Here is a 16,575-nt window from a genome sequence, read left to right as displayed (position 1 = left end):
TGTGTATACGAATTGATGAAATCATTAACATAGAAATACAAAAGGTTAATTATCTACTTGATGCCTTACTCACTATCACAAACACTTGTAAATTCCAGTGGTGATGAGGTCATAATTCCAAAAAGGCTGGCAACCAAGAATTTCATCCAGGAATTTTTATCTATCCCTTTTAAACGTTTCTTCCCCCACCCCCACCAAGATTAGAACAATTTTACATAAATTAAGAGAGGGTTTATTTGGAGTAATGTGTATCGTCGCTCTTTGTTTTCTTTTCCCCCCCATAAACCAGACAGAATGCTGAGACTTAAGACAGATAAAAGACTTGAAACAATGCTTAGACACCTATATTTTCCTGATTTTTCCCCCCAGTTTTTCTTACCCACAACTAATGTGTAGAATAGCAGGTTGGGGCAATGGAGGTGAAAACCAGTGTTGTGAGGGGCTGGGCGTGGTGGCTCACACCTGTAATCCCAGCACTTTGGGAGGCCGAGGCGGGCAGATCACCTGAGGTCAGGAGTTTGAAACTATCCTGGCCAACAGGGTGAAACTCCATCTCTACTAAAAATACAAAAAAAAAACAACAACAAAAAACAATAAGAAAAATTAGCTGGGCATGGTGGTGGGCACCTGTAATCCCAGCTACTCAGGAGACTGTGACACGAGAATCTCTTGAACCCTGGGGACAGAGGTTGCAGTGAGCCGAGATCGCGCCACTGCACTCTGTTGCCTGGGCAACAGAGCGAGACTCCTTCTCAAAAAAAAAAAAAAAAAAAAAAGGAAAAAGAAAAAAGAAACAGTGTTACGAGGGAGATAAACAGATAAAACAAAATTCTTCTGAATCAGGAGAACAAAGTGAGGAAAGTAGTGTGCAAAAAGCCTCAGGACCATAAAGTACGGGAAGCAGGAAAAAAGTGAAAAAGGGATAATCTATAATGCTTACAATCTGTGTGGACAGCATTCAACTTGCCCATAATATTTTCTCAGTGCTTTGCATCTTCCTCTGCCAGGAAGTTTCAGTTCTAAATAAGCCATGCAAACTGATCAATACTGTTTATGGCAACAAAAAAAATTATTTCAGTTGTTAGATGTGACATTTTTCTTCCCATTTGTCCTTCCCAACCTGTATCCTATGGAAATTCAACATTTAAAAGATTCTCTAATAATTTCCTAGAAACACATGATGTTGGAACTTCATTTCTAAATTTATTTTCTATCTTGGCCCATTACTCACTAATTTATTATACCCAGTCACTAAGGATAGGCATCATCTGGGTGCTTCCACGTTCTGGGTTTTTAGGACTACTAACTGAGCTTATTATAATGTTCTTCCAGGTGCAAAAGAGTTTGTTTAAATTTGGACCATAAAGTAAAATCTATGTACTAGAAAAGTACTTTTTAAAGTCCTTTTTCTTTTCAATTCATGATTGTTTATGGTTGATGATATGACAATAGAATTAAATCCACAAATATTATGTACAAAGCGCTGTCATTTCTCATTATCTCTGCCACATAAGGTAGTACTGATATAGACAACTGAGATGATGTCACAAACATAATTAAAATAAACACTGGATTATCCACAGAAAATCATATTGCTTACCCCTCCTGATACAAACATTCCTTCATAGTTTAGCTCCAAGTATTTGGAGATAATCTATCGGTTTATTATGAAAAAAGATAAACATGTACACTTTTGATTAATAACTATAAGGCTGCTAAAGCTCGAACAGGTATTATAACTGAAATAAAAATGAAATCCGTGCACAATAGCATTAACTTTCCAAAGAACTATATGAAAATCATACCCTTGTTTTTGTGTTTTTCATTTATTTGTGTCCAGGATACACACTGACTTTCTGAAACCACTGCAGATTTGTGAATAATGTATGAAATTAAAAAAAAAAAAATTTCTGTTCATTGCCCAGAGAGTATTGTATTGCTTGTGGTATACTATATCTATGCTAGACAAACAATAGAACAGACCAGTAAACCTAAAATCTGAAGCTAAAACCTTCCCAAGTGGAAAGGGAAAATACCATCCTGGATTCCAGAAGTCCCTCAAACAAACAGATCAAATCCTTATAACAGTCTTACATACTATTACGTAGAACTGAATAAAACCCTTAAACGAGAAAGATCTATTCTTCTGAGCAAATAAGTGTGACAGTTGGAAAAGCAATTATTTACTTACTGATATTCTAAAGAAATTCACTAACTTCTATTTCCCCATCTTATAGAGCATCACAGTATTTGCAAAGACTGACGAGAACATATGTAAAGCTGAAACAAAAGGGTATTATTGTCACTCTATTCTTATTTTCACTGGCAGTATTTAGGAATTTGCCCTCTAAGTAGCCATGTGGGAGTGGAACAAACCATGATTTGAGTTGAGAATGACATAGAGGTAGCAGTCAAATGCAAACACAATGAATGTAAGAATAAGAATAATGGCATACAGTTACATTGTGTCTTTTATATAAAGTCGGCATTTTTCTTTACTTGTCAAGCATAAACATTACTGAGTAGAAAGGTCACATGAAGGTAACATACATAGGACATGCGAGCTTGCTCATAAAAACTCAGCTTTAATGGGATTTCATTTACAGTGATGTAGAATAAAATTTCTATTTCCTCCATCCCTCAAATTTCAAACTTCAGAGACAGCTTTAGGTATAATATATTAAAAAGGCTTTTGTGTAGATTCAATCTTTTAAAAATAATTGTGAAGTATTCAACAAGCAGGTATCAAAAGCATATGCTATGAGTTATGTGCTAGATGCTAAAAATAAATCACAATCTTTTAATAGCAGAATATAGTTATAAGCATAGTATTTTTATACTTTGTATCATCTATCAATATATCTTTAAGAGAGTTGACTTTGAGCATAACTTTAAAAGGCTTCCTGGAATAGGTGAGGCACTATCTTAGATTCAAGGTATTTTGCAAATGCAAAAGATACCAAGAAATAATAGAAGAACTGAAATCTCAAAAGAGTTCTGTGGGCTGAGTGCAGTGGTTCACGCTTGTAATCTTAGCACTCTGAGAGGCCGAGGCAAAGGAATTGCTTAAGCCCAGGAGTTCGAGACCAGCATGGGCAACATAGTGAGACTCTGTCTATAAAAAAATTTAAAATTAGCCAGGCACAGTGCTGTGAGCCTATAGTTCCAGCTACTCGGGAGGCTGGGGGTGGGGTTGAGGGGCTGTGGGGGAGAATCCCTTGAGCCCATGAGAGTCAAGGCTGCAAAGAGCCATGATCATGCCATTGTGCTCCAGCCTGGGTGACAGAGGGTGACCCTACCTCAAAACAAACAATCACAACAACAACAAAACCCAAAACAAAACAACTGTGGCGCTTAAGATACCCACTGCTTTCTTCCTTCCTTCTTTCAGCTTCCACTCCTCTCATTTTAATGGGCAACAAGAAAAGGAACTACCAGGAGTAAGGTTCAAATTTTAATACATAGAAGAGGTGTATCTAAAGGTTTAATGAAAATTGAAGGGTCAGAAGTACATTCATGTCCAGGTAAATCTGGTTGTCTTGGGATGTCCACTGGGAAAGCAGATGGATTCTGCTGTAAAGCAAGCAGAGCTTAAAATTTCTTATCCCTATTTAGGAAAATACTTAATAATATAGAAATGAGCCTGTATGAGAGAAACTTTCCCATAATCAAGGCCACCAATTAGAATAAATGTTTATTTTCCTTTAGTTGTAAAAGCACTTAATTTTCTAGAAATTTTAAGGTACTTATGACAACCTGTTGAGTATCTTTTTGTTTTTTGTAGTTGCAAATGCACAGAGCGTCTGCTCCTGTTAGACTGGCATCATGCACTTGCCATATAAGATCCCAATCATTTATTCCTGAATTGCAAGTTTGTAAATAAGCAGGTAGTTGTGTGAGCTTAGCTACCAACATTAGCATGTCTGAATTTTTGACATGAACTTAAAACAACCAAGATAAATTTATTGCTGCATAATTGTTTGTCCTAACTTATCACATATTCCAATAACTAAAGAAAGCCTGCTATAATCATATTCTCATAAAAGTCAACTAGAATTGACCTTATCTCCTGTTTTCCTGCAGGGATCACCAATGAGGAAATGTGCAGCAGAGCTGATAATATTGTGTAGGAGAACAGACAAGGAAGTGAGTGATTGAAATTTCTATAGAGAACATCATCAATACTTACTTAGAACAATTTTGCATATAAATAGGGGATAAATGGTCCATGCTCAATTTGTTCTCTAATTGTCAAGGAATGATCAAGGATAGACTACATAGCAATCTTCAGTTTCTAGCTTCCTTAATGCAAAGCTAGATCTTATTAGCCAATACATGTGATGTCTGTCCCAAAAGTAAATTTTATTTTATTTTATTTATTTATTTTTTTGAGACGGAGTCTCGCTCTGTCGCCAGGCTGGAGTGCAGTGGCACGATCTCGGCTCACTGCAACCTCTGACTTCCTGGTTCAAGCCATTCTCCTGCCTCAGCCTCCAGTAGCTGGGATTACAGGCATGTGCCACCACGCCCGGCTAATTTTTGTATTTTTAGTAGAGACAGAGTTTCACCATATAGGCCAGGATGGTCTCGATCTCCTGACCTCGTGATCCACCCGCCTCAGCCTCCGAAAGTGCTGGGATTACAGGCGTGAGCCACCGCGCCTGGCCCCAAAAGTAAAATTTAATTTTCATTTAAAAATAAAAAGAAAATGGAAACAAACAAAAATTACATAACCAATACAGGTACACACTTCATCAGAAGATTCATATGAAGTGATGAAAAAAAGACACTAAATTAAGTGGTCTCTAATAGCACTTGAGAACTCAATGCAATCTGACTTCTACTCCTTTTTTTTTTAGACAGAGGTTCAAGTGATTCTCCTGCCTCAGCCTCCCGAGTAGCTGGGATTACAGGCATGCACCACCATGCCCGGCTAATTTTGTATTTTTAGTAGAGACAGGTTTTCTCCATGTTGGTCAGGCTGGTCTCGAAATCCCGACCTCAGGTGATCTGTCGGCCTCAGCCTCCCAAAGTGCTAGGATTATAGGTGTGAGCCACTGCGCCCAGCCTACTTCTACCCCTTTCTTATCGCCTCCCTCCAAACAGATTCTCCTGAAACTCTTTTGGCTAAGGTCACCAATGAATTTCTATTAGTGAAATCCAGTGGATCCTTTCCAATCCTTATTTTAGTCATCCTCTCAGGTACATGTTTATAAATTTGTATAAATTTAAGGGGTACAAGGGCAGTTTTGTTACATGGATATATCCTGTAGTGGTGAAGTCTGAGCTTTTATTGTAACCACCATCCAAATAATGTACATTGTACCCATTAAGTAATTTCTCATCTCTCACCCCCCTCCTACCCTTACATCCTATTTGAGTCTCCCGTGTCTATTATTCCACACTCTATGTCCATGTAATCTCTGCTATATTTGATGTTATTAAGCCCTTTCTCTTTGAAAAGCTCTACTCCTTTGGCCCCTGTGATACCACAATAGCTTTCTTCTCCCCATATCTCCATAATCAATACCTTCACGCTCTTTTTTTTTTTTTTTTTTTTTTTTTTTTTTGTGAGACGAAGTCTCACTCTTGTCCCCCAGGCTGGAGTGCAATGGTGCAATCTCGGCTCACTGCAACCTCCACCTCCCGGGTTCAAGCGATTCTCCTGCTTCAGCCTCCCGAGTGGCTGGGATTACAGGTGTCTGCCACCACACTCAGCTAATTTTTGTATTTTTAGTAGAGACGGGGTTTCACCCTGTTGGCCAGGCTGGTCTCGAACTCCTGACCTCAGGTGATCTGCCTGCCTTGGCCTCCCAAAGTGCTGGGATTACAGGCATGAGCAACTGCGCCTGGCCCATGCTGTCTTTCATAGGCTCCAAATTCCGAGCTAGTCCCATAAATTGGTGGTTCTCAACTTTGGGAGCACATTAAAATTGGCTAAATAATTTTTGAACATGCTATCATCTGTGCTCCAATCCTATAGATTTCAATTTGATTGGTTCAGAGAGGAACTGGACGTGGGTATTTCTTAGAAGTACCTCAAAGTAATACCAGTGTGTGGCCAGGGCTGAGAATCACTGCCATAAATGTTTCTTTTCTCTAGGGTTCTATCTTAGGATCACTGCTCTACTCATTCTCCAGAGATTATCTGACCCACCCTCATGTTATTAACTATCACCTGGATGTTTATCACTTCTCCGAGACTCCTGGACTCATGCTGCTGAGAAAACTAAGTGGCTAGCATAAGGATATCTGATTTGCCCCTATTCGACCACCTGCTTCCCTCCCATCAAGAGAATTACATATGTACTACCACCCACCTGCTCCTGATTTTCACCCTTTGCAAACCAGTTAATTCTGAAGTTGACAAAGATTTTCTTAAGGTGGCCCCACCCACCCCCCGCCCCTCTTTTATTTTGAGACAGAGTCTGGCTCTGTCACCTGGGCTGGAGTGCAGTGGCACGATCACAGCTCACTGCAGCCTCAACCTCCTGGACTCAAGTGATTCTCCCACCACAGCCTCCTGAGTAGCTCGGACTACAGGTGTGTACCACCACACCTGGCTAATTTTCTTTTCTTTTCTTTTTTTTTTTTTTTTGAGACGGAGTCTTGCCCTGTCGCTCAGGCTGAAGTGCAATGGCACGATCTCGGCTCACTGCAACCTCTGCCTCCTGGGTTCAAATGATTCTCCTGCCTCAGCCCAAGTAGCTGGGATTACAGGTGCATGCCACCACGCCCAGCTAATTTTTGTATTTTTAGTAGAGATGTGGTTTCACTATGTTGGCCAGGCTGGTCTCGAACTCCTGACCTTGTGATCCCCCTGCCTCGGCCTCCCAAAGTGCTGGGATTACAGGTGTGAACCACCGCACCCCACCCCTGGCTAATTTTCAAATAAAAATTTTTGTAGAGACAAGGTCTCCCTGTGTTGCCTAGGGTGGTCTTGAACTCCTGGGCTCAAGAGATCCTCCTGCCTTGGCTCTACAAAGTGCTGGGATTAAAGGTGTGAGCCACTGTGCCCAACTCCTATTCATTTTTGGCACCTTTTCCATCCTACCCTCTTCTACCCTGTTAACTCAAGAATATCTCTCCTCTACCCTCAATCCAGTCCCTCTTTGTATGAGCCATAAATGTTCTTCATTTTAACTTATGAGAGTAAAACTCTACATTGGAGGCTATGAATTACATATCACACAACTACAAATCACTAGGCATGCTAAGGTAGTTTAGCTAAATCACACAGTATATGCTCAACAAATGCAACTGAATTAAGCAGGGGGCATCACATATTTGAAAGTAAAATTTGGCATAATTATTAGTGATTGACAACTCCATTCAAGATCTTTGGTGTGTCTAGCGTTTCCTGTCAGAATCTCTAAAAGAGACACAATTTATCTTTTCATTGTCTTCTAACTACTTTTCTTTCCCTCAAATCTCAGCATTCAAGGTATAAAATATATTCTTCATTATTTAATGCATTATATCCTGGCTCTTGGTGTGGCGTGGTGGCTTACGCCTGTAATCCCAGCAATTTGATAGGCTGAGGCGGGCAGATGGCTTGGGCCCAAAAGTTCAAGACCAGCCCGGGCAGCATGACAAAACCCCATCTCTACAAAAAAAATAAATAAATAAGTAAAAATAGCTGGGCGTGGTGGCATGCACCTGTCATCCCAGTTACACAGAAGGCTGAGGTGGGAGGATCATCTGAGCTTGGGAGTTTGAGGCTGCAGGGAGTGGTGATCGCACCACTGCACTACAGCCTGGGTGACAGAGTCAGACCCTGTCTCAAAAAAAAAAAAAAAAAAAAAAAAAAAGAAGCTGCCTCTTGGCCCTCAAAATTACATTGAAAGTACATGGGAAAAGGTCAGGTGTAATCTGCTAGTTGAAAAACCCATTGGTCAATTATCAGTTGTCATTCTGCCTAGCTTTTCTATAGGATGTGACCATGTTGACTAATTCTCCATTCTGAAATTCTCTCTACTCTTGGTCTTCCAGGTACTACTTTTTTTTTTTTTTTTTTTAAGAGAGAGTCTCACTATGTTGCCCAGGCTGGTCTCAAATTCCAGGGCTCAAGCATTCCTCTTACCAGTTGGGATTACAGGCATGTGCCACCATGCCCAGCTCTTAGGTACCACTTTTTACTGCTTCTCTTCTTCCCTAATTTTTTTTTTCTTTTTCTGAGTATCCTTTGTTGATTTCTCTATTTGCCTCTTAAATATTATAATTCCCCAAATGTACCATCCTCAACCCTCTCATTTGAGATGTTCTTTCTGGGTGATCCCAAGGTTTCAATAAACATATATATGTGCAGATGTCCCCAAAATCTGTCTCCAGCCTCAAACTCATTTACGTGTGTGTGTGTGTGTGTGTGTGTGTGTGTGTGTGTGTGTGTGTAAAATCATGTAATCCTTTACTTTAAACCCCCTGCTGGCTCTTTGCTACAACAAACTAACTTTTCATCATTGCCACTTTACTCCTTCATATCTCCATCACATGTTTTTGTCATTTCCTTTATCTGAAAAGCCTACTCCTCTTGTTTTCCCCCAAACTACTACTCATCCTTCCAAACATAGATCAAAGGCCACTTTCATCATGAAGCCTCTCTTGAATTCTCCAGGCAGTTAGTTGCTCTTTTTAGCACTTTTTGAACACTTATATTATGAAATTTATATCATATGTCTTTCCCATGAGGCTCTGAGTTTTTAAGGGCAAGACCCATATTTGTATTCCAAGGCCCTAGCACTGCTGCCTGGCCCCTAGTATTTGATTAATAAGTATTACTTGGATGAATGTCATGCTTTTATTTATTTCCTTGCATTACTTTCTAAAACCAGATTTTAATTGTATATTACAATATAATGAATGTATTATAGACTAAATGGGGCTTAGTGTGGTAGTATAAGATTCTGACATTTATAAAACAGAGACTGAGAAAGTTCATGAAGAAGAACTTATCTTCAGGGAAAAAGAAGTAAACAGCTTGGAATAAACGACCAGCAAGACCTAGTAATAATAAAACAAAACAAGCACAAAACCACAATAGACCTTGGTCATCAAGATGATGCTGAGTATTACGTGGGATCTGTTATGAGCTTGTCTTTGACTCTTGCCATCTTGGGTCAAATCCTCTGTGATGGTGGGCGGGGGAGGGTGTCATTTAAAATTGAAAGCTCTTTCTCTAAAATTATCTGTAATAGTCTGAGGCATAAGCAGTACTACTTGGTACACAGGTGGAGTGCCGCACTAAAGGAAAAGAGAGAGGCATTTCCCCCCTACTTTGTCAATGACGACTGTCAAACTCTGGCGTTGTGAAGCCATGAGTCCCTGCTGCTACAGAAGACAGCAAGCGTAGAAATGCATGGTATTATAGCAGAGGTGGAGGAACGGTGGTGTGTGCTTGTTTCTGTGAAATGCCCCCTGATAACTCCCAGAAATGCTTCATAGAGCCCTTATAGCAGATGAGGTGCTGAATGTGTATGTAGAGACAAGAGCCAGCAAAATTTGAGTTTTCTTATTTACATGAGGCAGTGAGGCCTGGGGAAATGTGGGTTTTGTTTTGCTGTGAAATTATTCTTCCCTAATACATACGGAGGTTTCTTTTTCTCTGTTGTATAACATTGTTTCTTGTCCCCTATCTGTTCTCAAATGGTAAATTATACCTTCTCATTTATACTGTTATCTTGCTGACACATAAAACTAGGATCATGTGTCTCCTGAGTTGCTCCTGATTTTTGAAATTTAGTTTTCTTGGTTGCCCCGTGTGGTTCTAAAACCAAAATACATTTATTGTTTCCTGGTTTCATTTCTTCATAATGCTTCTCTTGTGTGTTTTTTTAATGTCTAGAACTATATATCAAAATCCAGTCATAGCCAAAATGCTAAGTTAGATATCCACCTATTGCTGAGAAGCCCATTTATATTTACTTACAGTGGGCAAAGAATAAAAAAGTCGGGTTGGTTGAAGAAATGAAGTAAGCTCTAAGTATCTATAGCTATTTGGCAATAAAACAGATGTGGAGTTGTGTATTTGTATTTTAAGAGTGGTTTTCTGGCTGGGCGCAGTGGCTCACGCCTGTAATCCCAGCACTTTTGGAGGCCAAGGAGGGCGGATCACGAGGTCAGGAGATTGAGACCATCCTGGCTAACACGGTGAAACCCCGCCTCTACTAAAAATACAAAAATTAGCCGGGCGTGGTGGCAGGCCCTGTAGTCCCAGCTACTTGGGAGGCTGAGGCAGGAGAATGGCATGAACCCGGGAGGCGGAGCTTGCAGTGAGCCAAGATCGCGCCACCGCACTCCAGCCTGGGCAACAGAGTGAGACTCCATCTCAAAAAAAAAAAAAAAAGAAAAAAAGAAAAAAAAAAGAGTCATTTTCACTCCTGCAAGGTGTCTCTCTATGTGCTTCTTTTTCCTCCAAAGCTTATCTTTGATCTTACAATTACACAGCCAGGGCAATTCTTTACAAAGTAGATGGTAAATGTATGCAACTTATTATCTTATGTGGTAACAAACGCTGTAACAACACAGGATCAAGAAAGATTTAGCAAAATTCACAGAAGATAAATCCATACTAGGTTGTGAAGGAAAAATGAGATGTACCTTTCACCCACCAAACTGCTAGAAAGAATAGCCCATATTATACAGACACAAAGGAGAGAGGTGGGGGGTTGTGAGTGGTTACTCTAACTCCTATGCTGCACACGCTTACTGTTCCTACCTCTATTACAGCATATAGAAGACCGCATTGTAAATTGATCACATGGTTTATATTCGTGTTTTCCCAAACAGTATGTGAGCTCCTCTAGGCTCCCGTTTGATTTTGTATCCTCAGCACCTAACTCAGTATAATGCACCGAGGAGGCATTCAATAAGACTGCTCAACTGTTGAATGAATATGATCTTTCCCTATAGCCTCACCATCTACTCTGCATAGCTCTGTATTCTCTTCCCAGTTCCATCACAATATTGAAAGGATGCTCTTCAAAAAGTCATTAGAACGCTCCCAAATAGCAAATCATCGGTTTTTTACCCTTTTTTATTCCACCAGAGCATATGTCATTGTCAAAAATGTTCACCTCTCCTCCCTTCTTAGGACTTCCCTCTTCCTTTGTTTCTAGGACAATAATGTCTGGATTCTCCTCCTACCTGCCCAATTGCTCCTTGTCTATCTTCTTTTAGCCCCTTAGTGAAGGTGTTTCCAAGTCTCTGTCTTTGGTTTTCTTTTCTCTTAAAAATCCCTATAACAATCCCTTCCCCTATCCACACTATATCCAGAACACTCAAGAATTCATTTTGTCATGAAATCTGTAACTATATTTCCAAAAATCTTCTGGACATCTTGACCTCAGTGTTCTGCTATCACTTTCAGTTTAACTTATCCAAAACTGAATTTACCTTCTTCTACTATCACCACTCCTTTTCTTATCTTAATAGTTTAGTAACCTTACGGCTGGGTGCGGTAGCTCACACCTGTAGTCCCAGCACTTTGGGAGGCCAAGGCGGGCGGATCACGAGGTCAGGAGATTGAGACCATCCTGGCCAATATGATGAAAGCTCGTCTCTACTAAAAATTAAAAAAAAAATTAGCTGGGTGCGGTGGCACGTGCCTGTAATCCCAGCTACTCAGGAGGCTGAGGCATGAGAATTGCTTGAACCTGGGAGGCGGAGGTTGCAGTGAGCGGAGATCGCACCACTGCACTTCAGCCTGGCGACAGAGCGAGACTCCTTCTCAAAAAAAAAAAAAAAAAGTTTAGTAACCCAACTGTCTTCTTAGCCAGTCATACTCAAAGCCATAGGGTTATCTTTGCCTCTTGACTACTCCTCTCGCTCTAAATTATCTCTAAATAAGAATATGACAATAGACTCCTAATTGATTACTTATACTCCTTTAAATATTCTAATGCGTAACTTTGATTGTGTTCCTCCACTGCTTAAAAGCCTTCAATAAATCCCCATTGCTTAGAGAATTGTAAGTTAACACCTTAGTCTCTCAGTCAAGCACTCCCTGATATGGAGCAAACCTAATTTTCCAGAATTACCCCTATACTTCTATACTATATATATCCTATTTTCTTACTGTACTGTTTGCCATTGTTGAAAAATGCTTTGAACTTTCTTGCCTCTGTTTTTCTTAATGACATTTCTTTTGACTAAAATGCTCACTATCCCTAACTCCAGCTCTCACTGTTGGAATCCCTACTCATCCTTCAGTCTTTTCCTCCATTATTATTTTTCTGATATATCTGATAATGCATGCAAGTCCCATTCTCTGAAGTCACACAGTATGTTATTAACACCTCTTGTATGATACTTATTATCTTCTGCCTTATTCTGTAGTCTTTCTATGCTTTTTATCATTCCTATAATACACAGGGTCTTATAACTAAGGAGATCTTATCTTAATTATTTCTACATCTTCCCTCATCATGTACAGCATAGTACCTTTTACACAGCAGATGTACAATAAATGAATATTTAGGGGCTCATTTCCTAATCTCTGATTTTGACATCAGCAAAGCTTGTGATCTGGGTTAATATTCAGCTAGTATGCACCAGTACAACCAGAGTCGTTATTTATCACCTGTGTACATTTCGACTATCTGGGGCCTGTGATACACCAGTTAATATTTTCTTTTTTCTTTTTTTGAGTCAGGGTCTGGCTCTGTCATCCAGGCTGGAGTGCAGTGGCATGATCTCTACTCATTGCAACGTCTGCCTACCGTGCTCAAGCAATCCTCCCACCTCAGCCACCTGAGTAGCTGGGACTACAGGCACATGCCACCATGCTTGGCTAATTTTTTTTTGTATTTTTTTGTAGAGATGGGGTTTTGCTATGTTGTCCAGGCTGTCCTCAAACTCCTGAGCTCAAATGATCCTCTCACCTCAGCCTCCCAAAGTGCTGGGATTATAGGCATGAGCCACCACGCCCAGCCTTTTTGTTTTTTATTAAAAAAAAGTATTTTCAATTATCACTACTGATATGATAGTCTACCTTGAAATGCCTTTTGGTACTTCACTGAAACAGCACATCTGCTGAATGGGCTGGAGGCAATATTTGGAAGCTCCTTCTGAGTTACTAAATATGGTAGGTCTTGGGTAGGGGGCACAGGCTCAGAGTGGGCGATTTATAATTTAGGCAACTAATCATATCATTTATTAACATTTTGATTTTCTAATGAAGAATACAGACTATCACCTCATCTTGTTTACATATAAAATTTAAAACATTACAATTAGATGGCCGGGCACAGTGGCTCACACCTGTACTCCCAGCAATTTGGGAGGCCCAAGTGGGTAGATCACCTGAGGTCAGGAGTTCGAGACCAGCCTGGGCAATAGGGCAAAACACAGTCTCTACTAAAAATACAACAATTTGGCCGGGCATGGTGGCTCACGCCTGTAATCCCAGCACTTTGGGAGGCCGAGGTGGGCGGATCACCTGAGGTCAGGAGTTTGAGGCCAGCCTGGCCAACCTGGCGAAATACCATCTCTACTAAAAATACAAAAACTAGCTGGACGTGGTGGCGGGCACCTGTAGTCCCAGATACTCAGGAGGCTGAGTCAGCAGAATCACTTGAACCTGGGAGGTAGAGGCTGCAGTGAGCCAAGATCATGCCACTGTACTGCACCCTGGGCAACAGAGCAAGACTCTGTCTCAAAATATAAAAATAAAAATAAAAATAAAATAAAAATACAACAATTAGCTGGGCATGGTGGTATGTCCCTGTAATCTCAGATACTGGGGAGGCTGAGGCACGAGAATCTCTTGAACCCAGGAGGTGGAGGTTGCAGTGGGCCGAGATCGCACCACTATACTCCAGCCTGGGCAACAGGGCAAGACTCCGTCTCAAAAAAATAATAATAAATAAAAAATAAATAAAAAGATTACAATTAGAAACACAATGGTAGAGCTCTGTATTTTACATAACAGTAATACCCATCTATAAGCGATGGTAATGAAAATGGCAAGCAGAGCAGTAAGTACATCTTTGCTGATTGTGGTTGACTCTGATTTTAGTGTTTTTTGGATTTTCCTTTTATTTTACTTTACTTGGGGGAAGATAGCTTTCTTTATAATTAGCCTTTTCTGCTTTTATCTCATCATGCTGAAGTGGAGGTTGTTGGAAAAGATCAAGAATGTCAATGTTGAACAGGGAAAGTATAACAATACCAAGTCAATGGGGTCTTGGAAAGGAAACAAATCAGGTGCCTAAGAAAGTAAAAATAACGGGACTAGCAGGAAAAGATGATCTAGCTAGGAAGGGTTGAGGCAAGGAGGAAATCTGTAAAAGTCCCCAGTTCTGCTTCTTCCAGAAAGAGGCAGACAGAGTTTTTTGGCAGACTTGTAAACTCTGTGCCTTCTGTCCCCACTCCCTCACTTCCAGCTCTTCTACTGATGACCAAGGTGCTTCCCAACCACTGCCACTGTCTGCATTTGAGTTTCGTTTTACCTCTGGACATTTGCTTTGGCTGCTGCCACTTGGAATGACTGCCACAGCTAAATCGAGTGATATTTTTAACCCTATGTGTTCATGGAGGCACTCCAGCTACAAACCAAAGGAAATCCCAATTTAGATTACTTGGAATCAGTACTATAAAATTATGCAGTTTGTGAATATATTCTTGGTGTTTCACAGTTGACAACACTATATTCCCTTGAGTACCAAACTCACAGAAACCCCATGGAATGATCTCTGTCTCCAAGTACAGTTTTTCTAGAATCAGTATGAGGTGTGAGACTAATCAGACAAGGGCTTTAGCAAATGTGCATTTTTAAAATAAACAGCCTAGAAAAATTATGGCAGTTCTTTTATGGCCCAGAATAACATGTTTTCACTTATCAGCTGCTTAACGGAGAAATGAATTGATACAAAAATTATTTCAGTTCACCTTTCACTGACTACTATTGCTCTGATAGTTCAAGAAAGAGCAGTGAAGGTTTTTATTTTCCTTAAGAGGTGATAGGGGCTTCTGATGGCATGGTAGAACATTCTCATTTACAGACAAAGGCTGCGGATAAGTGGAATGGCTGCCTCATAGTTATAGATGAGTAGTGCTTCTAGTATTCTGCCATGCAGCATTACCTTCAAAATGAATATGAACTTATAAATACAGACTTCCATTCTTTTTTTCGTCCAGTCTTCCACCCTTTTTGTAGGCCATCTACGATGCATTCATATACATAAAAGTAGTCTTATACTCCAACCAAAACACTTGTTTCCTCTCAGTCAAATCTTATCTTTAGGTTAATCTCTCAGGGACCATCCATAAATAGCAGAGGCAGAATGTTACCCAATATCCATCAGGATTCACCCAAATGTGAAAAAGATGAATATAACATATATTGTCTTCTGCCATCAAGGTCATCATTGCCAAAAGCTTTCCTGGACAACTATGTTCTGGGCCCCATTTCTCTCACTCGTTTGTTGCAATACAATGGTTTTGAGAGCTACTAATTTCCATTAAATGATACATGGTAACTTCCAGTCCAAATAGAGAATATTTTTGGAATTGCAGGCTATTTAAGGCAAATCTTATTAATCTAAATGAAGTAGAGTTTACATATTGACTATTAATTTTCCATTTTTCATTTACTTCTCCATATAGCTTTACAGCCCATGAAGAGGAGTCTTAAAATCAACATACCTAATTTCTTTCTCTACTTCAAGAAAGATATGAGCTACAAATAGAAAACCTTACTGAGAGGAGGTAGACAGTTCAGCCTACTTGGATTATCCTTAGAGGAGCTATTACATTATTTACTTCTACCATAGGGTATGAACAGAGAAAGTAGACAACTTTCCAGTTCACTTGGGTGAGGGAGGTTGTTTTACTTCTTTTACGATTTTTCTTCCCCTGAGATCTATTTTCATAGTGTGGCTTTAACTGTTACTAATCAAATATAAAAACAAAAACTTTGGGATTTGAGGGGATCTTGGACTATCTGTTCCTCTCCTCCCTTTATTAACATGGATCACAGAGAACAGACTGCACTGCAAAACCAAAATGGTCTCTAGAAACAAGCATTGTCTCAGTTTCCTTACCTGTGAATAGCTAATGTGATCTCCTTAGGGCCAATTACTTTTAATGATTTAATTACATTTATGGTTTTAAACTACTTTCCACCTAAACCACATGCTCATAAAATAACAATTAAAATATTTAATATTAAACACAGTGGGAGTCCTTGTTTCTGATTTTTGTTGTAAAGTCTACAGTTATTTGAAGATACATTTACCAAGTTGAAACTTGCAATCATGTAGATGCCTGCTGAGATTTCACACATGAGCTGAGATCAACTGTTAAAAAAAGTCTTCATGAGGAAGTATTTTTATTTTTCCTTTTTTTTTTTTTTTGGTGTTGCTACTTTGCTCTGAACATTCATATTTTACAATACTATGTGAGGTGGAATGTGTTTTACCTGGATTCCTTGGAATCCGCTTTCGACGGTCTCTGAATGCTGCACCTGATTGTAGGGCTTCTAGAAGATTATCCATCACACCAGTCTCATCACCCTCTGGAGAAAGGGAGAAATCAGAATTAATCTTGGAGCAATTAAAGTTAAACTACAGGAAAATA

The 16,575-nt window shown here is 39.8% G+C and overlaps 1 protein-coding gene across 7 annotated transcripts in view; it reads right to left on the bottom strand.

The window, feature by feature from the left end:
• DIAPH2 (diaphanous related formin 2) overlaps window positions 1-16,575 on the bottom strand; it is a 921,502-nt gene that overhangs the window by 158,863 nt on the left and 746,064 nt on the right. For 3 of the 7 annotated variants that reach the window (XM_055106527.2, XM_055106529.2, XM_055106528.2), the window contains one exon: window positions 16,418-16,513. In XM_055106527.2, coding sequence (XP_054962502.1) covers window positions 16,418-16,513 — 96 coding nt within the window. Of the gene's footprint in view, window positions 1-3,940; window positions 16,514-16,575 lie in introns of those variants that run through there. The other 4 variants (XM_055106523.2, XM_055106524.2, XM_055106526.2 and 1 more) reach the window with 3 other exon arrangements.

This window comes from Pan paniscus, chromosome X (assembly GCF_029289425.2).
Source record: "Pan paniscus chromosome X, NHGRI_mPanPan1-v2.0_pri, whole genome shotgun sequence".
NCBI lineage: Eukaryota > Metazoa > Chordata > Mammalia > Primates > Hominidae > Pan > Pan paniscus.
The sequence above is the reverse complement of the archived record's forward strand: the minus strand, read 5'-3'. Positions and strand labels throughout refer to the sequence as shown.